This window comes from Melospiza melodia, chromosome 8, assembly GCF_035770615.1.
Source record: "Melospiza melodia melodia isolate bMelMel2 chromosome 8, bMelMel2.pri, whole genome shotgun sequence".
In the NCBI taxonomy this organism is placed as follows: domain Eukaryota; kingdom Metazoa; phylum Chordata; class Aves; order Passeriformes; family Passerellidae; genus Melospiza; species Melospiza melodia.
In genome coordinates, this window is record NC_086201.1 from 22,297,530 (window position 1) to 22,323,893 (window position 26,364).

The following is a 26,364-nucleotide window of genomic DNA, read 5'->3' on the forward strand; positions in this document are numbered from 1 at the left end:
AATGTGAGTGGAAGTTCAGTCAAGAACTGTGTTTGTTCCCTACGGACTGCCTCCACAGCAGCAGACAGCTAAATGTGGGTATGCGTGAGTTAATCCAGAAACCTGTACACAAATTATTCACTGGGGGGAAATTGAACTCCATAACCAAACTATTGAACTGCCACAACAGCTGTTTATGTTGCACTAATACCAGAAACCTAACTTAAGGCTGAGATCCCATTGCAACTAGTGCAATCACTGCCCCAGGAAAATTGCAAGCTATTTCCTAGACAAAGTACACAAAGGGCATAAAATCAATTAACAGTGGTGAGAATAAAAGCAAAACAAACAGTAATAACACCTGGGTGGCTTTTGTGAACTGCTTCTCATCAGTAGGCATTACTGGGGTTGGTTCTATGTTGTCACACAGTCCACAGTGTGTTTATCTTCAGACCAGTCTCTTTAGGGAGATACTGTTACTGCTGGTTTATATGTGGGGAGCTAAGAGTCAAAGAAGCACCAATATTGCATGTGAGGTAAGGAACTGAGCCCAAGTCCCACTGCTGGTGCAGTGCAGCCTGCTCCCTGGAGAACTTGCTGCAAATTGCTTACTTAATGGAGAGATACCATGTTGAAGTATCATGAGGTCCCTAGAAGAGGTTTGAAAGAGGGTAAGAGCTTTATCAATTTTCATGGGATTTTATTTTACATAGGTAACAGACATCTGAGGAAGAAATGAACAAATAAATCAACATTGATAGTTGATTAGTATCAGTCACATAGATCCCAGCAATCCACTACAGGACTTCCAAAGAGCTGGTCAGTGCCAGTCAGTGGCAAAAGCTGATCATGAAAGTAGGTCCTGTGTGACAACTGAGTAGGCTTCAACAGTGTGAGATACTTCATGTCACAGAGGAAAAGTTGGAATTAATCTGAGCAGGTCATCTAGCCCATCACCTTGCCCTGAGCAGAACTGCTTATAATGGTTTGTCTGACAGATGTACATTGTCCGTTCTTAACGCTGTCTAATGAAGGTGACTTCGTTCTCTACTTAGCAGACTACAACAGTTTTTCATTTTCACTGCCATTAGAAAGTACTCTAATGCTAATACTGAACTTATATCTTGCAGTTTGAGCTCATTACTTCTCACCAACCTAGCTGGGACATGAAGGGCAGATTGATTGCTTCCTTTCACTCTGTATCAGTCTTTTACATATTTGAAGACTGATAACCTGTCTTCCTTAGTCTTTTGTATGGGACTCGGTTTGTTAAGTGGTTTTGCATTCCCTGATGGAAAAAATCATCTCATCTGTTCTACTTAAACATGTTTCCAGTTTTCACATCCTTTCCTGAGTGGAAATCCAAAGCATTCTGGTGCATCAAGGTAAATTCATAGCAGAAAGCATCAAATCTGTATCTCCCCTTAAATCCCAATTCCTCTCAGTCTTCAAAGTGATGCTACAAAGTGAATCCCAGATGTTCCCAGAGGTCCCAAATATGGTCAGGATTGTCAGTTTTTGCGAGGATTGGCCCAACGCTGGGTATCCCAGCTAGAGAAGGGGATGCATTGCCAGCAGTCGGTCAGGCTCAGCACTCATTTTGTGGCGCGGGCTGAGCGGGGAGCAGATCCCGGGGACCAGGACCGTCCCTGCCAGGACAGCCGGGCGGCACAGGCGGAGAGAGACCCGGCTCGGCAGCCCGCTCTCACCGGTGCCTTGTGGCCCTATCAACAGCCACGATAAAATCTGCAACACCTGTAGATTATCTGCCACCTCACCGACCTATTTCTTAAGTAACCCGCCTATGCTATTGTCATTAATTAGCATTTCATCATTAACTTGGGCAATCCTCATCTCTAAAGGACACCTTTGTGTTCTCTCAAGTTTGTTCAGCGATCCAGAGGGGCTGTAATTACAGCACCGGAGGCGGGAAATCTTTAATAAACGCTTTCTCTCTCTCTGTCTGCGGTTTGCCCCCCGAGCCCAGCGCTGCCGCCGCAGGAGCCCCGGCAGGGCGCGCGGGCCGGGCCGCGCCCGGGCACGGGGAGCGAGCGGCGCGGGGCTCGGTGCGGCCGGGGGGGCGGGCGGTGCGGCGGGGCCCGCGCGGGGAGCGCCGGGCGGCGCCTTCCGCCCGCGCGCCCTCTCACCCGGCGGCGGTCGCGGCACAACACGGAAGCGATGGCGGCCGCGGCCGGGGAGGCAGCGGGAGGCGGCGGCGGCTCCCCGTCCTCCGCCCGGCGGCGGCTGCGCATCATCTCCGGGCACCTGCGGGGCTCGCCGCGGGCGCCGGGGCGGGGAGCGCTGTCCCCGAGCCCCTGCAAGGCGCAGGGCGGCTCCGCCGGGCCGGCCTCCGGCTCCATCCCGAAGAAGCGGTGGGTGCGGGCGGGGGTCCCCGCGGGCCGCGCCGGGGGCCGGGCCGGGCGGTCTCCCGGAGCGCGGGGCTGCGGGCCGGGGCCGGGCCGTGGCCGCGCTCTGCTCCCGGCGGGCACGGGCGCGGGCCGGCGGCGCCCGGGGAGGCCCCGCGTGGGCTCTGCGGGAGCAGCGGGGCTCCGGCGGGCGGGAAGGAGCGGCGGGAGGAGGGTGAGGCAGGTGCCGCTCGCGGGTGATGTAAATGGCTGAAGCCATTCGCCGCTGCGGGCACTGGAGCAGAGCGAAAGAAGGTGGTCTTCAGCCTCTTACCTGTTTCTGTAGTAAGTGGGATGGTGGTAAAATGGGAAGTCGTTCATTGTCATCTGATTCACATCTGTAGATGTGATGGAGAAGTTTTGCTTTTGTAAAATACTTGAGGCTGCTCTAATGAGGATTGCAGCACGTGTGAAGACCAAGGTCTGTGTCTGGTCTCTCAGTCCTCCCCTGTTCACAGAAACCTTCAGCTGATGTGAATACTGGCAGAGTGTGCTCATGCATTAGGTTCTAACAAAAGTTTCTTAGAAATGAATAATTATAGAGCTATGAAATACTTTTTCTGGTTCTTGCTGTCTGTAGTAGTAAGGAGTCAGTTCACATGACACCAAGGGAGGACAGTCAAATTCTCTAGGTCAGAGTTATTTCACTGGCTCTTGGATTTGTTTTTCTGCTAGAATTTTTTAAAATGCTGTGGTTATAATACCATTATGTAGTTCCATATAACATTATTATGAGGCCCCCTTTCTGCTGGGGTGGACTTGTGTTAGTTTTGTGACTTTCTTTTACTGCTCTCCCTTTCTCAGATGTGGATTCCCTATGTGTGTGTTGGCTTGCTATCTTACAAGAGCATTTTAAGGCTTAGGTTTCAGACAGCCTCCTGTTCTCTCTTGAGCTGTGGGCAGGAACTGGTGTGTTAGTGCATGGGGGTAGTCCAGAGGCAGACTGGGCAAGCAGTGAGTAGAGGAGCTGTTCCTCGTTTGAGGAAAATCCATTCAGCCCATGCTTTGCTCTCAGCCTTTTCAAAAAGAGAGCAAGGAACAGCCTGGATTCTCCTGACAGGCAGTTTGTGACCTGTGGTCACAAGCTGAGCTTGCCTGCTTTGGGAGGACTGGGCTGTCATGCACATGCAGTCAGATGTGAACAGCTTTGAAAGCATTTAGTTATCATTGAGGGGAATTTGATGCTTGTGCTGCTCACTGGGACAAATGGGTTGTTCTGAAGTTGCCTTTCATATTGAGTTTTTGTTTGGTTTGAATCCAGGAAGAAATCACTATTTCCAGAAAAATACCAGCTTAGTTATTTTTCAGGGATTTATTTTAAATGGATTGCTGTATAATTTCTGCAGCCAGTTATTGCATCTGTAAAGAGCAGGAGAAACAAACTTCTGTGCAAATGCCTGTGACTTGAAAGTTGGCTTCTTTCTCTGTGGAAACACAGGCTTGGGGAACTTAACATCTCTACTATTACAAGTTACTGACATTGCTCTCCCCTATTAGGACTTGCTATAGGATCATTATGGAATAGTGGTTTTACTCTAGGTAACTTGATCTGGAGTCAGAATAAAAATTTGCACTGGGGGTGTAAGGGAAAGCTTAGCTTGTTCTTCACCAGAGGTACAACCTTCTTGCTGTACTTAGAGCCCAGCCTATTTGTATGTGTAGAAACACAAAAAACTTAAAGGGAGCTTTATCTCAGTCCTAAGTTTCTGTCTGAACATCTGAGATATGGTTGAAACACACCGAAGATGCTGCATGTGAAAATTGAGACTTCAGTGTGGCTAGGATATGAGGATCTTGGTTGAGCTCATGTTTGAGGAGAATACCCAGGTTTTGGAGTGGTGGAGGAGAAAGTTCTGTTGCCTACACTGGTTTGTGGGGGGGCAAGTCATGAATGCCGGAGTCTTGTTCCAGCTAATCTGGAGCTGATTTTTATTTGTGAGGCCAAGAAGGTTGCTAGAAGAACCTAGTAAAAATAGCTGACCTAGAGACAGTGCATGCCTCTTTTTGGTAATATTAGGACAATGCAAAGCTGGATGGTGTTTTCTTGTAGTCTGTTGAATGCTGATTCGGCTCTGCTGCCTCTTTTGAACTGTTACGTTAATTTTTCCTAGCAAAGCTGTAGCCAAAATACCTTAAACAAAATTTTTGTTCTTTACACCTGCTGCATCTTTCTTGTAGTGTCTGAAGTAGTAGCAAAGCTGTAGACACTGCTTTAGCAGACTCAGGTGCACTCTTCTCATGTTCCATTTCTTCTGCAAGTAAATGGCTTTATTTGATGGAAAAAAAAAAAAAAACAAACAACCCTTTGCAGTACTTTAGGTCTGTGATGACAGAATTTTTTTCTGGCTGTTTTTCTAATAGTCGGTAGACAGTGGCCTTTGGAAACATGACTTTCTTGTTGGTAGTTCAATGACCAAACTGCTAAAGATCTTATCCAGACATTGTTTCTCACCAGCCAGGGGAGGATGGAGGGTACATGGTATTGCCTGAAAGTCTGTGGGTCTCATCCAATTCTTCTTGCTTCCAAATAAAAATGCCTTGGAAGACTGAGCAATGCATTTGCATATTGATGTGTTTAAGGATTGTAATACACTTTCTACTTCTTCAAGTTTTAGTTATTGAGATGGGAAAATTCCTCAAAAGACAAGTAACTATGTATTTGTCTGAGTACCCTCTTGAGGGAAATCTTAGGCACTGTAAGAGTAGAGAGATGTTATTTCTCAGTGGCGTTCCTGGCTTAAACGTAATATTTTAATTGAGTGTTGCATTGAAAGCTGGAATCATAGTTACACAATGTGTGTTGAAGCCTGAAGAGGATTATAGGCATGCTGAAAAAGTTGGTAAGACAATTGAGCTGGAAAATAGCTCTTCCTTGAAATTTTCCTGTCCTTTTATGTTATGCTGTTGACTTTTGTTGACTGGTAAGCTCACTTTGCTGGTGAGACTTGAATTGAAAACTTACTTGATCTTGAGAATAACTGTGTATACATGAAGTGTTCAACTTGTACTGCTTTGGAAGCAGTCAGGTGCTACAAATTCCTAGAACAGAGTTGTACCAGGGTAACTGCTGGGTGTGCTCAAAAGTAAAAGTTCCTTATAGATGGAATATGCACTGATGCTGAGCTCATCAAAACTTGTATAGTATAACTTACTTAAGCTTTCAATGATTTGGCCTTTGTTAAAAGGGCTAATTGATGAAGTTCAACTAAATGTTGACTCAGTAGCTTGTAGGCTTAAAATTGATTCTGTACTAGAGCAACAGAAAGCCGGAGAGGATCTCCTGATTATCCTCTCTCTGTGGAGAAGCTGCTTTCCTAGGGGATGAAGAGAGGCTTGTGAATATCTTTTAATTATTATGGGCATAGTGTTACACAGGGTAAACTAAGGGATGAGTGTGTAGTGAGCTGTGTGTCGAGTTCACAGGCAGGTTGTTCAGGGCAATGTGTTAATGTTGCTGAACCTTCTTCATACAGACCCTTGCAATTCTTGCTGATAATGATTATGATGTTGTTTTGCAGCAACATGAATTAACTCCTAAAGAATTGGTACTACTTGAATATAACAGTGTCTTCAGAGAGGCTTTGTATCTTACCCCCAATACTCAGAGCAATCTTTATAATACAGACTTCAACCTTTAGAGAGTGGTGTTTAAGCAACACGTGGTGCTAAGCTGTATCCTGGTGTAGCTGATTTCTGAGTTTAAGGTGATGAAAAAGGATGGGGAAGGAAAGGGCTGGTGGCACTTCACCAGTCTTAAGAAATCAGAAGAGTAAGAGCCTGTTGCATTGAGGAAGGTGTGGCAGTTCACAGGAGGTTCTGTGATTGCATCAAAGCAATTAATTGTTAGTCAAAGTTAATACTTGAGGAACAGATAAAGAAGATTCTCTCATAGAAACATTAACATGAAAATGTGTCATAATCTGATGGTAAAAGTGACTTCATATGTTACAGAAATTCCTGTCTAACACATAGCTCCAAGTAGCTGGGTGTCAGGAAGATGAAATACAGGAAGTCTATAAAAATTTAAGTAACCCAGTATGTATTGTTAGATCATTTGATACCAAGTAAGCCAAACTGGATATAGTCATTAGCTAAATTTTGTTAGAAGAACCTAGATGAAAGTGTGAAGTGTTTAATATGTGGAGCTCAATATAGATTATTGTATGAAAGCAAGTAGCAGTTTACAGCACAAACTGAAAGACTTTGTAGATCAGCTGTTTGATATCTACTGAGATCTGAACTGTTATGTACAAGAAAATGAATATGTATATAGCTGTTTATTTAAACTTGATGTATTTATTTAAACTGAATAGAATTAGAATAATCTGATAATGCAATAGATTAAAGTAATTACTTGGACTAGAAGCTACTTTGAGCTGAAGCAAAGTAAGGAGATCAGCAGTGTAGTAGACTGCAGTCAACTAGACTTTCCTGAAGTGTTAGTGTATCTCTGTAGAAAATAAATAATGTGGAATATAAAAATCAATTGTCGGTTGAATGTGATGGACAAGCTAATGCCTCTATAGTGTTGTTATATCCAAAACTGGGCCATTTGTGCAACACCATTGGGGTTGATGGTGTAGGCCAGAAAGTTTTCTTGAGCCGTGATGTGTTTGCTACAAAGCCTGCTAAAAGGTTCTCTATGGGGTGGGTAAAAAGGTGTCCAGGAACTGAGTTTACTTGCACAGAAAAATGGCAGACAGTTGATTCCTTCATTAAGTTATTTCTTTTAAGACAGCAAAGCAGAACTCCTGATTTTGCAAGCTTTCAGAAAATACTTCTCAAAGGACTGATCTCTTTGTGCTGTTTCATTTACTGCCTGGAAGTAGCCATGTGTGTGCCTTTTGTAGTGGAGCAGTCTCTTCAAAGATAAAAGTGAAACTGGGGTCAGCTGAAGTAGTAGGTGGAATAGAGAAAGCTTCTAGTAAAGTGTTCTGTTGGATAAGAATCATAATTTGGCCAAGTGTTTACTGAGAAGAATGATTATAATGTCTTGGCTTTGCTTGATCTTTAATTCACCCTAATTGACTTTATTTATTGTGGAAGAACACTAGAGAAACACTAATTTCCTTATTCCTTGGGGCTTTTTTAATTACACTGTGGTGAAATGAAGAGTAATGAAATAGTCAAGGCTAAGAACATGTGTAAGGAAAGTGAACACTTGTTTTATCAGAACAGTTTAAAGAAAAGCACTCTGCTTTTGGGTACCTAAACCCTTGATGTTATGCCTAAAATCTGGTTATCTGCATTTGCTGCTTCCTGTAGGTTTAAACTGTAATTAGGAGCCCAGGTTTGTATTGTTGTATTAGGTATTCAGCAAACAGAAGAGCAACTGAATTTGTCTATGTGCAGCTGCAGGGGCTTAGCTGGAAGTGTGGACTACAGACCCTAAAGTCTAAAGAGCTTTTACTGATTTTTATAGGTATGTTTCCTGGAATCAGTTTGAAAGGCAGCAGTAAATACACAAACTTAGAATGTGTCTAAGGTTATAAAACAGGTGTTACAGGACTTCAGCCTTGAGAACAATTATATTTGGTTTGCTGCAGGGAAGGTCTTCCAAGAGGGAAAAAGCATAAGAACGACAAACACAGCAGATACTCTCTGCCTGGAGCATGGCATTCCTCTCCAGATAAACAATGCTTTCACAAAGCAGTTCTTGAAACAATTCCTTGGGCTGCATGTTCTTTGTTTATTTCAGGCACCTGATGCTGATTTACTACTGGCTTCAGAAGCACTCTGAGTGTTGCTTGGTTTAGAAGTGTGACTATAATCTGAACAGAGACACTGCTCCAGGGGAGAGGAGGAGGGATCTTCTGGTACCACCCATGGAAAGGGTTCTGAATTTCCAGCTGGGGGGTGGATGGGTAACCCAAAGTCCATCTGGGGTAGGCTCTGAGGAATTATTCCTTGAGTAATGTCTTCTTGTAACACCTTATCACCATAATACTGCCTCAGTATTACTGCACCCACACACTGAGTTTTGCAAGAACTCTACAACTTGCAAGACCGTGTTAAATTAGGCAAATACTGGTGCTTAAGCCCATGTGGTAGCCCTTAAAATTGCCACTTTAAACTGATTTCCAGGAATCTGCTGGCTCTTCCATTGTGCAACAGATGTGCTTGTGAATATTTTATGTGCATGGGATTTTCATGCTGAGTGTCCACTGGTGATTGAAATGACAGTGCCAATGGTTATTGTGAGGAAACTGATGGGAGCATCTGGGCTTTGCTCCACCTGAGTCACATTTCTCCAGCTGGACTGAACTGCACATTCATCTTGCTTCTCCAAAGAAGCCTTGGCTATCTGTGGGAGACTCTGTGCTTATCCTTCAGCTTCCTGTGGGAGAGATGAGAACTTTCTCATCCAGTCACTGTGCCAGTCTCTAAAACCTAAGATTTGAACAGTGCTGGCAGGTACAGTTAGTTGAAGTAGTTGAAATAGTGCAGTCCCAAGGGCTCTGCCTGCCCAGCTGAGTGACTGCATTCTTCAGGAGCACTAGTTCACCTGGTGGGCTGGGGGCCACCCTCCTGCCCCTCAACTGTAAAAATCCTTATCTAGTGAGTCAAACTAGTATTTTAGTGTTGGGCATTGTAATGAAAGTGGAATATTTAAATTTACTTAAACTAGTCACACTGTGTTAATCTATTGTCACTGCTTCCATGGTGACTTGTTTTATTTCAGGCAATACAATTTCATGTATATATACAAACATACGCATTAAAAACCTTAAACAAGGTTTGATTTGTACTACTTTGTATATTTCAGTAGTGAATTTCTATCATTTAAGTTAGAAGGCAAGAAAGTACTGGTCTGTTTCTACTATTTCTGACTAAAGCATTTCACATTTCTGTCAAAAATGAGATAGTTAATGAGCTTGATATTTTGTTGAAGCTAATGTACTGAATAGGAAAGGTGTTGTCTTTAAATAAGACAGTTTGGGTACAATACTGCAATAACAGTTTAAAGTGAGAATAATGTCAGATGTTGGTAAGAGTCTTGGCTATATATATATATATATTCTTGGAAAGGAATCTTGTGAAGAAAACCAGAAGGGTGCATAAATTATATTTTGCTACACGTGCAACATCTATGTGCAGCATACTCATTCCAAAAACAGCCCTTCCTGTCTCCAAATAGAAACCTCTTGCTCAGTATAGTTTTGAATATAAAAATTGGATGCTTAAGTTTCTTGTTCTGGTGTTTACCTGCCACAAGATCTAGTACTGCCCATTGTGTGTGGTGGTGTGAAATCCCCTGCCTTTGTGTTACAAGGTAGCCAAGATGTTTGGGTCAACTATTCTTCTACAAACATGCAAACTGTTATCTTAGATTTTAATTTAATTATTATCATCACACCAATGATGGGAGTTATGTTGTCTGGCAGAGTAAAGCTTTGTGTACTTAATTTTACTCAGGAGTAGTTCAACCAGAAAATAAACTCTTAGGAGTTAAAACTCTTAAACTCTGTTCTGTGTTTTAGAGCCTGAACAAAGTGCCAGGTGGTTTAACACCAACCTAGGAAATTAGGCCTTTAGAACAGGCAAGCAGATGGGAATGTGGTTAGCAGAAAAAGCTCATATCTGAGTCTGTCTTTGTGTCCTTAATTAATAATACCTCCCCATGATTTTGTGGGACGTATCTGTACTGATATCAGGACTAATGATAGTTTCAAGCCTGGCCATTATCAGTTTATCTCATGTCACCAGTTTCTTTAGGGCCTGGCCTTTTGTGTCTTGCTCTGTTTGTCTCCAGATTTGCAGGTAGTTTCTCTAGCCTGTTTCATGCATCATTGTTGGCATATTTATGTGGCACTGCCTTGCAAGAGGGGAAGTTTAAGCCTTCCTCAATTTTGCTTAGTAATATCAAGTCTGTTCTGACTTCACAGGATTCAACAAACTACAGAAGTCAGATATATAGAAATACTGCATTTAGTCAGCAGAGGGAGAAATCTTCCCTTGAGGAGGACTGTAGTGGGGATTTGAATGGAACATTTAGTTAAAAAAACAAAGTCTTGAGCTGGCCAATTCTATGTCACCACCTTCTCAGCTGGGAGCAGCTCCACTGTGTGTGACTTGGATTCTTTGTGGACCATCATACAAATATATGCAGCATTTATAAGTATACATACATAGAAATAAGGGTAAAAATGGGCAAGTCTGCATAACGTGCTGTAAGAACCCTTTTTGATAATCTGGCACAACAGCACAATGGCACAGGGCATTCCCATGCTATGGAACATGAGTGCATCCTTGTCCTTTCCTGAGTGAACCCTACATGTGTAAAGATCTGAGAGAGCAGGCAGCAGAAGAGGCTTCTCTATCTGGACAGCTCTGCTTAGTTTAATTTTGGCTGAAATTTTAGAATTGATTCTTCAGTATGGAAGAACAATATAGACTGGCTATTTCACAATACTGTATTGAGTCATTTCAGTACTCAGTGACTGATAAGTTTGCTTTTAGTGCCAGATTTCTCAAAGGCTGGTTGAAATGTCTGAATCGAACAATTGTAATGAAATACATGACCGTGGCTTTTTTCCATTTGTTTAATTAAAATCTTGCATACAGGCAGTTTGAAGGAAATAGATTTAGTTTGAGCCAAGTCTATTGAATTGCACTGATAGTATGTCAGCAGCCTGTGTTAATAATACATTTATAATGAAAACCTTTGGTAATCAATCATCACATGGTTATCTTGCATGTAATGCTGGAGCTGGAAGTGATTGAGGCAGTGCTTTCTCTGAATCACAAGGTCTTTTTGAAATGGTCACTCCTGATCATCTCACTCTTAGGCAGTCAGAGTAAGAGCTACATTTACTGTATATAGGCCAGGGAGGTGAATGATCTTTTGATAGAATTTTTAAGATACAGTTCTTTTAACTAAAATTCAGTTTCTAGGTTAGTAATTTAATTTGTAATGTAAATAAATGGCAAGCTTTTAAAGCAAAGCTTGATGAATGTGTAATTACTAGTAGTGTATTTCTTAAGTCTTAAATACACTTCTAGAGTTAAATACACTGATACACTTAAATACACTGATACAGTTTTGATGACTTTATCATAATGAAGAGATTCTCTGATATGGTTGTGCTTAAGTTTTTTCAATTTTCTGCTTTCATTTTGGCAGTTATTAGTTTGGTTTTGATATAGTTTTGCTGTGACATTCTGGTTGTATTTGTTATTCTTGCACTTCTTGAGATTTTGTTGTTTATGACTTTCAGTCCAAACGTGTCTCAAAGGTCCTCATCAACTGAATGTTAAGAATGCTGTGGGATTGCAGTAGTGATGGCAAGCAACTGAAATCATTATTCTCTGTCAAGAAAATAAATTTAAATACTAAATGTCTTTTTTATTCTGAAAATATTTAGATCTTACCTATTTGTATGTTGATTTTTATGTATAGAGTGAAAACCAAGCATTTTTCACACCTTACTTTTGCCAACTGGAAAATATCACTGTGTCTCTAGTGATCTAATCCTCTTTCTCTACACAGGAAAAAAGCAAACAGACAAATCCCTTCAGTCCCCACAACCCCATGTACTGCCACAGGCTGGGGGCAGAGTGGCCCAGCAGAAAAGGACGTTCAGGTGCTGGTCAGCAGCCAGCTGGAGTGAGCCGGGGTGTGCCCAGGTGGCCAAGAAGGCCAGTGGCATCCTGGATCACCAGTGGTGTGGCCAGCAGAGCTAGGGCTGTGATCATCCCCTGTTCTCAGCACTGGTGAGGCCACACCTTGAATCCTGGGCCCCTCACAACAACAAAGACATGGAGGGGCTGGAGTTATCCAGAGAAGGGCAGTGGAGCAGGTGAAGGCTCTGGAGCACAGATCTGATAAGGAGTGGCTGAGGGAGCTGGGGGTGTTGGGCCTGGAGAAGAGGAGGCTCAGAGACTCTTCTCAGCTCCTTGTTGGGAGATTGTAGCCAGGTGGGAGTCAACCTCTTCTCCCAGGTAACAGGAGAGACAGGATGGGGGGAAATGGCCTCAAGCTGCACCTGGAGAGGTCCAGGTTGGACATCAGAGGAATTTCTTGGCTGAAAGGGCTGTCAGACATTGAAACAGGCTGCCCAGGGCAGTGGTGGAGTCACCATCCCTGAAAGTGTTCAGGAAATGACTGGATGAGGCACTTACTGCTGTGGTTTAGTTGGCATGGTGGTTGGTGAAAGGTTGGAAATAATGATCTTAAAGGTCTTTCCCAACCTTAATGATTCTATGATTCAATACAGTGTGCAATGACTTAAGCTGGTGGTTCCTTTTATAGAGCATCTGGTCTTTCAAGTTGTAGGGTGCAATCTGAAGGAGTAATGGTTGTGGTTTCAGAATTTCTTTTGGCTCTAAGCTATACACTTTTGATGTGGACTTGATTTCTTGAATTGTTGTCTGGTAACACTTTTTCCCAAAACCATATAACAGAAAAGCATTTTGGATCTGCAGTATGCTAATATTGTCACTCTTTTTTTTTTCCCTGAAGGCAAGAACTTTTGAAGTGGAATGGATGGGGATATAATGACTCCAAATTCATCTTCAATAAGAAGGGTCAAGCAGAATTCACAGGAAAAAGGTAAGTTGAAAATTTATGTAAATGAAGTATCTTATTTAGTGGTTTATTTGAAAAGAGTTTAAAAGCTGCACAGTACAGTTAATTCAAAGAAGGCAAAGAAGTTGTTTCATTTCATAGGATAAGTTATTCTGCATTTGACAGGTTTATGGAAGTCTATACACAGGAGTCTGACATAGTAAAATAGACTGTGGGGCTTATTGAAATGTTTATTAAAAATGTTATAAAGACAAATTAATGTGAGTCTTCTCTGTAATTTGATATAGTCTGTGGGTTAATGAAATCACACTGGGAATCTGCACCATGTTTTAAAACTTTAGATAACATGCAGCACAACAGTGCAGTTTTGAGAGTCTCTTGAGCATCAACTAGTTGCTTTATTAAATTTCTACTTTGTTTTGGGTTTCTTAACCATTGTACATGGAGCTACTTTATCCTCTGAACTTAAAAATAAAAACTGCTCTTCAGCTGTATGTTGTGTAGTGGCACCACTTCTGATTTATTACCCTCTAACCCTTTATGCAGCAAGCTTGCTTTTCTGAGAAATACATTTTTGCAGAATGACATTAAAATTAAGTCTACTTGGGATCTCTCAATTTTGTTCCAGTGGAATTTAAACCTATTGCCATCTTTGTGGTTTGGGTTTTTTTCCTTCCTGAGTGGAAAGTAACCTTACAGTCTCTTCCCTGTTTTAAAAAATACACTTTCCATAAGAGTTAAAAGAATGCAGAAGAGAAATAAATTCTGTCTTTCCTAAAAATTCCTTCCTAGTCTTTGAGTCTGTAAATTTGCATGAATTAGTTGAGTCAAAACTGCAAAAACCTAACTGGGACCTTCAGCACTTCAGTTGTTAATTTTTTGATTTCAGGCCCAAATTAAAATGCAAAGCCTTGTATAAGCCAGTTCACTGTATAATATCAGGGAGATTGTGTTCAGAAAATCAAAGCACACTAAACAAGAAAGAAGGTCAGGAATTCTGGTTTTTTCAGGAGGAAGCATCAAGGCTTCTTGAGTGCTGTGTGACTGATAGGTACATGTTCTAGAATGGTGGGTTTTTTTTCCTCATCCACACTGTCTCTAGCTGAGACATAAAATTAATAATACTTTGCTGGGCCAGTATAATTTCTTTGAAACAGTTTGCCACAGTGGCAAAAGGAGTGTTTGAAGTGAAAAGAGGGAGAATGAGCATCTGCACAGGTGGTGTAGATGCCTCATCCTTTCAGTACCCACTAACAGGTCTGTTGTCCATAAGTCTGTCTAGTAACCTCAAGTCTGCTCATACTGCCTGCCTATGCAGCAGCCAGTGGCAGCAAGCTTGAGTTGTGGTTGTGTGCAGTACCTGTGTTTTGCAACAAGCATCCCTCACTGTTTTGCAGGACTAGGTGGATGATAGTTCTTCAGCCTACCTGCTGTGTTATTGATTATAAGACTCAGTTATATCCTCTCTTGCATTTTCTCTCCATGCTTGTGGTGTCTGGGCCCTTCAGTCTCTGCTTGTAAGGCCCTTTGGTCTGTACAGTTGTTCTCTGCACCCTCTCCAGCTCCACTAGATCTTTCTGGAGACAGGGACAAAAACTGTGTGCAGCACTCAAGGTGTGGATACCGCAGTTTTCTACAGAGCAGCAGAAAGAGATGAACTCTTCTTTCTTACCCCTGCCCAGATGATGCATAGCACTGTGGTCAGTGAGGGTGCCATGATAATGACTGCCAGTGGGGTTCTCCCAAACGTGCAATAGTGCTTTTCTTTCAGCTGTTGCAATTACCTTAACTTCCATGGTTTTTTCTCTGCTTAGTTTTTTTATTAAGGTCCTGAGTTCCTATCAGTGTGATCAATAAACCCTGCCCTTTGCTTCTTAACTTAAACTTATGTTATCCTTCAGCCTGTAGAAGAACCTTTTCTTCAGTACTGTAGCAGTGTCTTTTCTTAAATAACTTTTGGGATGAGCACCTGTGGAAATATAAAGGAGTGTGGGATTTCATGTTCATTGTATCCCTTTTATTCACTTTCTGCTTTTACACCCTAATAAAACTCCAAGGATTAGTGAAACAGGATTCACCTTTATGAAAGTTGTGTTGACTTTCCCTACAGACCATGTGTCAAATGATCTTTTTTGTTATGGACTCTGCCATCTCCACAGGGGTAGATGGTACTTGCTAGTCTGAGCAACTGAAGCTGCTTTTTGGAGTGTGTCTGTGGCAGGTGTTTTTTGGGGGATTTCTTGCACCCTCAGTGTGTGCCTACAAAGCTTGCCTACTGATCAATCATGTATTGCAGTAAACTAACTTCTTCTATGCTGTGACTTCTGTCTGTGTCTTGACTTAAAAGTTTTGGGGTTTCTGATAGTTTTAGTTGTCCTTTGAGTAAGTGATTAAGGTTACCCTCACGATCCAGCTGTAATGATAGTTTGGCAATACTAAGAAGTAGGTCTGGAGAAGAAAACACACCAAGCTGACCCGGGTCTCTGCCTTCATTGCCAACTCTTGATGCAAATGCTCTAAATTTTCATTGCTTATTGCACGTGCCTCTTCAAAAACTTCACTTAATTTTTGTATGAGTTTGATGAAAGAATAACAGCTGTTATAGGAGGAATCACTGAATACTCTCTTCCATGCTGAAGAGTCTGGCTTCAGTTAAGGTTGTTGCCTTTTAATTCTAGGAGTAGAGCAGGAGGTTTGTCAGTAGAAGAGCTGGAGGGGTAGTTGAGATGAGGAAACAAAAAGAATTGATCATTTTGTGTAACAGGTGACTCAGTTGTAGAGTTGGTTGCACCAGCTGTGAAGGACAGGGTCATAACTGGATTTACACTGACTGAGTGATCTTAGAGGGAAGACCCAGTTAGGTCTAATGCAGTGACCCAGGGGACGACTATGGTAAGGATTCTCAGCTGCTAAAAGCTCTTAATGTCAAAGGAAGATCTTATTTCTTCTCTCTTCTGGGAATACTTTTGAACACACAAACATAAACATGCTGAAGGTGTGTATATGTATACAATTAGTAGCAGTAGTTTCTTGCTGTTTTCAGTGTTTTCAGTCCCCAGCCTTCTGTGTTTTCACATGTGGTGCACATGGTCAAAACTGGCTCCTCTGTCCCTTGTCTGTAAGTCTGCATTTGTCACATGGTTAGGCTCTTGCCAGACAGTTTGTGCTGGAAATAATTTTACAGTGCTTGATGGATCCTGATGCATTTTGATGATGAAGGGGGAACCTCTAATACTGTTTGTTTCCTTGGAAGTGTAAGGTGTACTGAAATGGGTTTGTGTGTCTGAGACTGCTGTTTCCATTGCAGTGTGTCCTCTGTCTGTAACCAGCATGTGAACTTGGGTGCTGCTTTCTACACTGCTGCAAGGGAGAGGCCTTTCTAAAGAGTGGTGGGGTGGGATAACTGAAAAGCCTTATGGCCAAAGCAAATTATATCATGCTGACAAATTATTTGATTCTGTGTGAAGTAAAGAACAGCTAAATACAATGAAATACACAGTTGCATGAAAAATGAATGTGCAGAGGCCTTGCAGGCTTGTAGGTAAAGAGTTTCATTTAAAACTTCTGTTTGTGCATACATACACTTCTTTGAATTTTATCTGACATACATTCTTTTAATTTAAAATGACCCTATGTAATATTGACTTTTCAGGTACAGATTAGGTGGTATGGTATTACCAACTTTTAAGGAATGGATAGAAAAAACCTTTGGAGCAAGTCTGGAGCACAAAACTACCTCTAGAGTAAGTAAATAGCTGAACCAGTTCCTTTGAACATTAGTCTTGGTGATAATCAAGACCACACTGTTAAAGATGATTCAGCTGTCACACATAATTGATTTAAATATAATGTATTAATACTTCTACGTTTTTGGAAAAAAAAGTTGGTGTAGAACTTCTATGTGAAACCTTACATGTCTTAGCATGACTTGTGGTTTCAGGATAACTGGTAGTACATTTATTGAAATGAAAGTTTCCAACACAGGATGGTTTTTTGTCCTCCTGTAGTTTGCATTTCAAGACTGTAGAAAGTGTTAGTCCAGAGGGAATTGCTTATACAACATCAATGTTATTCATGATAACAGAGATAGAAAATGCAGGGAAGTTAAACTGTGATGTGTTTCTGGTGTATTGAAAGATGTCAAAGTTCTTATTTGACAGTAATTTTTATTACATGTCTGGGTGCTGAAAACTGACTACCAGGATACTCAAGATTGAGATGAATGTTTTCAGAAAAAGAACACATTGGGAATGTTCTGGGTTTTGGAAGTCATACATACTTTGCTTTTTAGAAAAAGTAACTTAACTTAGAGTCAGGAGACCTGGCTCCCTAATTAGAATCCCTTTGAAGCTGCAGGTTCCTGGCTAGGTAGCTGCTAAGGCAGTATTGGAAGCAGGCTGTGCTTGTACTGTGACTGTAGCAACCCAGCTGTGGGTAATGGTTCTTCCCATCTCTTGAGTGAGTTCAAGTTTGAAGCCCCTGATCTCATAGAGCCTGAAAACCTAAGTATTTCTTCATTCTTCTGTTAATCAATACATTATTTCATCTGCTGTGGATTACCGGATCTCTACCTGTCAATATGTTTTGAAAAATTCATCTGGATGTGTTTTTGTTGACCAGGGTTGGTCTTAACTGACAGCCACTTTAACTTGCTGTGAACAGAGGTCTAGAGAACTGTTATTCCCTTTTTACATGCAGAGAAAGTATAGAGCAAAGCAGAATTGCAGGACAAGCACATATTTTTTAATAATACCCTGATTCTACAGTAATCTTGCAGACCAACTCCCCAGGATATCTGCCAGCAGTGTTGAGTGCTTTCCTGTTATGTTGTGCCCCTCTGGTTTTAATGGTCTTGTAATGTGAAACAGGCTGCCTACTTTGATATGGGATGGGACTCTTTGGAATGTCCAATATACACCTGGATCTCTCATAGCTAGTCTCAAATACTGCTGCAGGTCCCTCATTTTCATGGCTGTCATCACTCCAAGGTGTATTTCAGATTGTCATGCTATGCTGGGTTTTCAACTTCTCCTATCCCCTAAGCATGAAGAAACTCAGATACAGGAAGAGCAGTAGGGAAGCCATCTCTTGGTTCATTTGTCTTCCTGTGCCATCTCCTCCTGCCTCTGTCATGTAAGATTGGAGGGTTCCCTGTTGCATGTGACTTTTGTGTTTTAATTAATAACAGTAAATATACCTGCTTCTGTAATCTTCAAGATCTGTTAATGCTCTCTATTTTTTCAGACCAAACTTAACATAAAGAGCAGTTTAGACCTATTTCACATAGGTTTCCTGACTAGCTTTTCAGGGTGCAAATTTTAAGATATTTCAGTCCTATGAAAATAAATAAAGATATATTTTTGTTTGTCACTGTGCATAAGATTTTTATAGATAGATATTAACTTTTTAATCTTGGAGATTAAAAGATTAAAAATCTTGTGGAAAAGTTATAAAAATCAAGATACTTAAAACCATCTGCAAAGAATTGTTATAGCTGTTAAGTAGTTCATGCTCTTGACAACAAAGATCTTCAGGCACTTAGTGTTCAACTTGATATGAAATAATTCTGTCTGTGGAAATCCATGAAGAAAAAAATGTTTGACATCTAAAATGTAATTACAGATTGTGAGGGTTTTTCTTAAAACAAATGATTTGAAGATCTTTATTTGGTACCTATTTGTTTCTTATGTTTCCTGTGTTGCTGTCAGAGTTCTTTGGGCTAGCAAGCAGCACTGTGTCAATGTGCATTAAGAGCAGAATAGGAAGAGCAGCAGTTCAGCACCAGATTTACATCATGTTTACTGTGACTGGCTCCTAAAATCCAGGTGTCTCAATAGTGGAGTGCCTCTTACTTAACAACACTTAATTTCAGCTTCTGTGTTTGTAGATGACAAGATGAATATTTTTTAGCTGTCTGTCACCTCATTTCAATAATTACAGCATTATCCTTAAAGCAAGTCAAGATGGCACACAGGCTCTTCCAGAATTCAGATCACTGTTAAAACTACATTTTCTTTATGTCCTATGTTCCCCATGAAAATTCTAGCCCAAACTTTTGGCTATCCCCTTGAACCTGTGAAAGATGCCAGCTATTGCTAATGAACATCTCATGCAGCAATATCTTTCTGAATTATTCCTGTCAGTACTCCTAATTTCTCCATAACCTTACATAGTTTTTGTAAGGTGAACACTCCATCACAATGATACAACTTTGCTGATAACTTTAAATCTTACCTTCATCAACTCTCACAACTTTTACACTCAACCTGTTCTGAATAGACTGCTGCTGGTTTTGCCATATATTGGCAAAAAGTATCAGCTGCTCTGAAGGTTGTGTAGAGCAAAGATAGGAAAAACTCTGTTTTAGGAAAGAAAACTTTATTGGGAGTATACATTTTGTAGAAGGCCAACTTCAGAAGAGGAAAGCACAGTGAATTCCATTTTGTTATTCTGTGTTTGCATTTGTCATGAAGCATAGGTAGGACTTTTGGAAGACATGTCTTAAATTTCTTTGACTAGGTGGGACATTACTGCACAATGCTTTTTGATGGTAGGGCTGTAAATGAGTTCTTTCTGCCATCTTTCCTGACAGCTTTATAGCAAAAGTGCAAGCACATTCTTCTCTTTGGGTTGGTGTCAGTTCATTTTCCAGCAAGGCTTGCATGGAAAAAGTGTGAAAGCAGTACCCTCTTCTAACTAATTTTTGTTCAAGCCCTGATTTTTAAAAGTGTATTAAAAATAAAAGACATGGTGGTAAAAAAACTTTCAGTTCTGCTCTCAGACTTGATGGATTCAGTTAACAGGAAATAAGACTCTTGACCAACATTTTCTTTTGCAATAAGACTTGAAGTCAAGAAGTTACATTTTAGTCATCAGACAAGCTTTTTATCTAATTAAAGAACTCTTTAATTAGAGGCCATTTGTGATAGAAGACATATTCCTTTAGGGAGATTACTCATATTTGCTCCATTTTTAAGGAGAAAAAAAGGCATGATTTTTTGGAATCTTCAAAGCACATAAGAATCTTATACTTAATGTCTGCAAAATATTTTTTTTAATCTGGATCATGTAAAGAATTCTTGTTCTCTGAGTGGGTTTTAAAAGTTGACACATGAACTACATTCTTATGTGCCCAGTAATTGGAAGTGGAGCTCAGAAAAGAGAATTAAGTGGTTGTGTCTACACTTTGAGAAGCTTTAAGAGTACTAGACAAGACATCTGTTGGAAGAACCTGGAAGAATGGGCTGTTAGAAAATCTTAAGCAGAGGTTTTCCCTCTGGTTTACAGAATCTTGATTTAAGGTCTGTTGGTAAGTCAGAATGTCCTGTGTAGATTCTTGGAAAGAAGAACACCTTTCCCAGGTGTTGTTCTTGGGGACTTTAGATGGAGACACCTCGATGTATGTGACTCAGACATAGGTTTTATGAGATCTTTCTTATAGGTGAGGTCTGCTTAATGCATGCCAGTTATGTTATATCAGTCAATCTTAGTTTTGCCTAGCTCTGGACTTCTGATTAGGCTTTGGTCCAATTTGCATTTAAATCTCGGGACATAGAGGGGAGGTGTGTTAGTGAAAACAGAACTGTAAGTAGAAGAATTTGTAGTGTGTAGTGGCTTTAGTATGTGTTCTGGTGCCTTGGGAAGTCTTAAAAAGAGAATTTGTTCAGTATGCATTCATAAGCTCATGTATTTCTCCATATTTATCAGGAGAAAGAAAGGTAAGAATGTGCTACTGAAATAAAATTTCTTGTGTGCAGAGTAGGATAAGCTGGATTGGTGGTTTGAAGATGTGAAGGAGAACTGATGTCTTTCTGATATGGAATAGATGTGTTTGGGTATCAGTCAGTGTCAGCCTGTTTTTATTATTTCTGTTGTACAGAAATACTGTGAGAGTGAAATTACCTTAAATTTATTTATTTCCTTGTATTGTAGGCATCCTTAAATGTTAATGATGTACCTCCATCCATTGTAAATGAAGAATTTCTTCAGGATCTTAGAGCCACTAAAATCTCATATTCCCAGGATGCAGAAGATAGGGTATTCAGAGCTCATGGTAAGAGAACTTCGTTTATATAACTGTATAACTGCATAGCAGCACTGTATAACTGTGCTGCTTTCAACACTTTCTTGTCTGACCATGGTAACTTACTGTTTGTGTTCCAGGCCACTGCCTACACGAGATATTTGTACTCAGGGAAGGAATGTTTAAGCGAATTCCTGATATAGTTGTATGGCCTGGTAAGTTTTTATTGTCATCATCTCCCTTCTGAGCTGGGCCATTGTTTACTGAACTCTTGTGCTTTCTGCTCAGGGGCAAACTGCCTCTTGGTTCACTGACTTCACTCATCTTTACAGAAACTGAAGGAATTTTCTCATGAATGGTAATCATGATTGTTTAGCATCTGGACTGCAGGTTGTGTCTGTGAAGTCCCATCATTTTGTAGTGAAGTCAATTTATTATTAAATATAGCTGAAGTTTGTTGGCTGATGAATTCACCACTTAAATAACCACTGTGTAATGTGAATGTGTACGTTCAGCAAGAGCAGTTGTCAAAAATGACAGTCTCAATTTTGGGTTCTAAAGGTGTACATGATGCTAGAGAGGTAGTGAAATGTTTGCACTGAAGAACTTTTGGTTTTTTACATGCTGTACTTTAGTAAAAAAAAAAGTGTAACACCTGTAAATCCTATTTAGAACACTTTACAAAAGATTAGTGACTGGAAGAAAGAGCAGTGCAGTCTGAGTATAGGCTAGGCCTGCTTGTTTCTGTCTAGTAAAAGGATACAAATGCTTTTTTTTTACTTGAGTCATGTGCCCTCTGGTCACTAGGAACTACTCCATGTGTGAATCAAACTTCACTTCAGTAGTGAACTAAAAGGTCATTTGATCTAAGTAAATGTCAATTTCTGTTCAGTTGTATGATTACAACTGTTTTGTTACTTTTATAACTTTGGTAGCTGCACTGCATTAAAAACTCAAAATTTCTTGTAAGAACTTAGTCCTACTCAGTTTTCCCTCCTTTATTTAGAGGAAAAAATCACATATGGGAAGCATGAAAAGAGGCACTGTAAGATGAAATTCATTACTTGAGGCCAGGTGCTTGGGAGCACTGGTGACTGTGAACAGTACTTGCCTGTTTTGTGTAGCTCCAAAAGCTGAAACAAAATGATCGACTACCTTCATTTAAAACATCTCTGTATGACAAGAGTGAAGCAGCCAGAGTTTGGAGACCATTTATTTAGTCCTGCTCATTCTTTGCTGTTTGTACAAACTCATGTATGCAATGTATTTGATCCCTTTTTTGATCCTTTTACTTGGCTGTGCACAAGCATTTCCACCTCCCTCTTTGACCAGGTACAGAATGCATCCTGAAAAACTAGATTTCATCAGCAACTCCTCTTCTGAAACTGAATGTCATTCAGGAAGAAAGAAATGTGCTGTTTATCTCTCAGAAGAGACTTATTTCTCACTTAAAATAAATTGGACAGCCAGTTTTCAATAAAAGCTTTACATGTGATTTGTTCTCCAAGATACCTAGATGAATTGTTAACTGTTTGGTGGTCCATCTTGCCCTGAGAATTTGCAAGAGGTTTCAATCCATGAGTAGAGCAAGAGACTAAGACTGTAGTTCTTCAAATTTAGAATTGTTTGAGTCTAAACTTTACTCTATAACTGATACTTCTGAGCCCAGCTCTTATTTATTGCCTAACTTTGAAATGTCTTCCTTGCTGGTGTTGGAAAAGGGGCTGCTGCTTAATGAGACTGCAGTATTTAGTAATAAGCACAAATAACAAGCACAAAGTCTGGTTTTTAACTGTTTGTTCTTTTTTAGTTTGCCATGAAGATGTAGTTAAAATTGTGGAATTAGCCTGCAAACACAATCTCTGCATAATACCATTTGGTGGTAAGTGAAATTATGAAATCTCCTAACTGTTCAAGGTTATTTGTGAAAATGTCTTCAATTTAAATACATGTTCTTCATTACTTGTGCTGTGTTCCACAACTTACATAAATTACGGGTTTTTGTTGCACTGTTGAAATTCAAAGTTTCAGAGGGGATTGTGGTCAAAACACTACCTCAGAATTATGCTATTTTCCTTTTAGATGTTGTTCAGTAGAAACTCCTGTTTCAGGGGGTTTTCAGGAAGTATTCCAGATACAGAGTACAGCTAAAGGCCTGTACAATCTGTGTCCTCCACAGCCTAAAGAATCCATAAAGGACTTCCAGTTTTCACTGTGGATGTCTTCTCCTCTAAGCCTGCTGAAGTAGAGTTGTGAGCTACCTTGTTTTAACATAGAGCTTAGGAAACATGGGGTTTTGGCTTTCATGAGCTCATTCTGTGATAAAGTTTTTGTCAAGGAACTATAGGTCTCTGTTTCTTGAATGGCTTTCTTTGTAATTTCTTATCCTTCTCTGTTTTAAAGCTCTGTGCAGGGCTTAAGAGAAGCAGCTGTGATGGTCGTAGAATGTCATGTTTGTTATGGAGTGCTGCTACAGCATTGTTCAGCTCCACAGCTGCCTTGATTTTGTGAAACCAGAAGGGGCAGCTTTAAGAGGCTAATCACTAGCCTCAAACAGTTACCTTCAGTGATCTTGCTTTATTCAGTTCTTTATCAGAAAGGAGGGAGGGAGGCATTCTATTGGAAGAAAAGCTACCTGACAATTTTATGATCACAAAATATCATTCCCATATTTGCAGGAGGGACCAGTGTCTCTAGTGCTCTTGAATGTCCTGAAGAAGAAAAAAGAACAATTGTCTCCCTGGATACATCACAAATGGTATGATGTCTTAAATAAGTTTTATTTTAGTTTTTTTTAAATCATCCTACAGTTACTTTGGTGATCATTACAGAATGACATTTCTTTCTTTTCCACAATAAAGTAGGGATGGAAGTATTAATTATCACCATGATTATTAAACTGGTACTCCTTCAGTTTGTTTTTCTGATATTAGTCCTGTACTACTTCATATGACCTGTATATATTCAATAAGAAAAAAAAATCACTGTTAAGCCTTATAGCAGCTTCAAGTGATCAAACTCAGAGAAAGCTCCTCTTCTTCTATATTGGAATTTGTATCTGAGGATAAATGAAAGTCTAGGAGGAAGTTGTTATTGCAAATTTCACTAGTTCTTGCACTAGACTTCAAATTACTTAAAGCAAAGATTCATAAGGTGACCTAATATATATAAATCAACTTGAAGGATAAACTTTCAAGAAATAACTGGGGTTTTTGTCTAGATAGCATCTTGAGAATGTGAAGTTCATAGCTTTATGGCAGTCTAGAAATGAAGTTCTGTAAAATTTATTGCTAGTTTTCATCTTTTCATTATGAAGGAGCTTTGTACTTTTAAAATAGATTTATGGCTACTTGGTAATGAGATGCTTCAGAAACAGCTCTCTATCTTTGATGTAAGGCTCTACTGCCTTCAGGTACTTGCTGAGCTTATTAACTCCTTTAGCCTTGAAGGTAAGACCTGGGGTTTGGCTCAGTTTTCTGCACTCAGTGGTTCTTCAGTTAAACAAAGTAATTTTTTTCTGCAAAGGTGGTACTTGTATGTTGAAGGAAGCTCTTCAGGTGTCTGTGCAGAATGAAGCCCAACAAGTGACTTGTGACTCAGGCCTTCATTTGAACTCCTTGATTTATAGCCCACAGCTTTGACTTCTGTCAGGTTTAGGTGTGGCAGGGAAATGTGGTTAATTCTTACTATCTTGGTTTTTTGTCAGCTAGATGGGTAAGCATTGAGTCAGAAAAAAAAAAACAGTTTCAGGTGTCTTGAATGACTGCCAGCCAGTTCTTGTAATCATTAATGAAGAGAGAAAATAAGAAAATTAAGGTGAAAGGAAGCATTGTCAAAGTTAAAACATATGTGTCTGAGAGCAGTTGATTGCTGAAGCTTTACTATTGTAATAAACACTTAATGGTTATCTTTATGTTATATAGGGTCCCTATTGCATAAAAACTGATTTATATAGGCATCTGACATCAGTTAAGCCATTTATGTTGAAACTGAAGCAGCTGAAATCGTTGACTTTGAATAATTAGTTAGCCCATACCTTGTGAGAGGGAGACTCCTGCAAGAGTTTTGATTTAATTCTTTCTGGCTTTTTTTGCTTTTTATTCTGTAAACATCCCTGGTATAAATTGACAGATAAATGTGTTAGTTTCTTGTAGTGGTGACTGTAAATTGAAACCTGTTGTGTAGCAGTTTGAGGGAGTGAACAGCCTCAGCTTCCACTGGTGTAGTAACTGGAGCGGTATTAATAGTAAATTGTATGACTAAGTATGTTGATCCTATAGCATTAGGGAAGGAAGTAAACAGAAATCTTAAACACTCACTCTTAGATTTAATTGGCTTTTCAACAGAATCGGATTCTCTGGATAGATGAAAAAAACTTAACAGCTTGTGTAGAAGCTGGCATTGTTGGACAAGATCTGGAAAAACAGGTATTTTTATCTGGTTACGTTTCTAGTATTTTTTTTTTATATTTTTCTTGGGTATTGTTCATATCTTGTCCAAATGATTGAATTCTAGCTTAATTCTTGTGTGTTTTCATGCAACTATTAAGAATTACATGCAGTGGTTATGAACTCACCCTTCCTAACACATGACCAGTAAACATACAAAGCCACAAGTTCCTGTGATATAGAGAAAACCATGAGCTAAATGAATTGCTGTAAACAGGATGTAGAAGTCACTTTCAGCCTTTAAGTTAGAACTGCTGTGTACAACAGAACATAGTTAATGATCCATGTTACATGGTGTACTTAAATACAGCTGTTCAACATGATTGTTATCAGTTGGTCAGTGCACATTGAGTATCTCAAATGCACTAATGCAGTTATCACTTAATGTGAGATTGCTTGGCCTTTCATTCTTGCTGTTTGACAGCTGTGGTGTTGTGATTCTGAGGGCATCCCGTCAACCTCAGGTGCTGTGCAGATGGCAAGGCCAAGTTAATGCAGAAAAATGAGAAGCAAGTGACTACTTAATGTACAGGAATGCATGATCTGCATCCCAAGCAGTTGACAGTGTTGCATACAGGAAGCCCAACCAGATGGCTGTATATTAAAACACATCTCTCCTTGAGAGAATTAAGTACAGGCAATTTGCTCAAATTTTCTGCAAACCTGCTGCATATCACATTAGGATAGAAGAAACAAGAGATTAAGTGCCTTATTTATTGGCAGCATTTGTGCAAAGTTGGCAGTTGCTTAAGTTATAACTTCTTTTTGCAGATGAATTTTCACCTTGTTTTGAGCAATAGAGTTCTCAGTTTTAAAATACAGGAGAAGGAGTATCACAGGGTGATATGTAGCACAGGTATGCACAGTAGAAGCAGAATCAATTTGCATGTCATGTACATATCCAAGATAAAAGTTTCATAAATGGGTGTGTGATAAGGATAGTTATTAAAAAAAAAATAAACAACCCAAACAAGTATAGCA

General features: G+C 40.1%; 1 protein-coding gene across 4 annotated transcripts in view; it reads left to right on the forward strand.

The window, feature by feature from the left end:
- AGPS (alkylglycerone phosphate synthase) overlaps positions 1-26,364 on the forward strand; it is a 73,756-nt gene that overhangs the window by 21,486 nt on the left and 25,906 nt on the right. For 3 of the 4 annotated variants that reach the window (XR_010028584.1, XM_063162193.1, XM_063162192.1), the window contains exons 4-10: positions 12,847-12,936; positions 16,565-16,655; positions 20,845-20,965; positions 21,076-21,150; positions 22,746-22,817; positions 23,614-23,693; positions 25,282-25,362. Coding sequence is in view for 3 of the 4 variants with exons in the window: in XM_063162193.1 (XP_063018263.1) it covers positions 12,847-12,936; positions 16,565-16,655; positions 20,845-20,965; positions 21,076-21,150; positions 22,746-22,817; positions 23,614-23,693; positions 25,282-25,362 (610 nt within the window). In the remaining variant the exon portion in view is untranslated. Of the gene's footprint in view, positions 1-2,157; positions 2,352-12,846; positions 12,937-16,564; positions 16,656-20,844; positions 20,966-21,075; positions 21,151-22,745; positions 22,818-23,613; positions 23,694-25,281; positions 25,363-26,364 lie in introns of those variants that run through there. The other variant, XM_063162194.1, reaches the window with a different exon arrangement.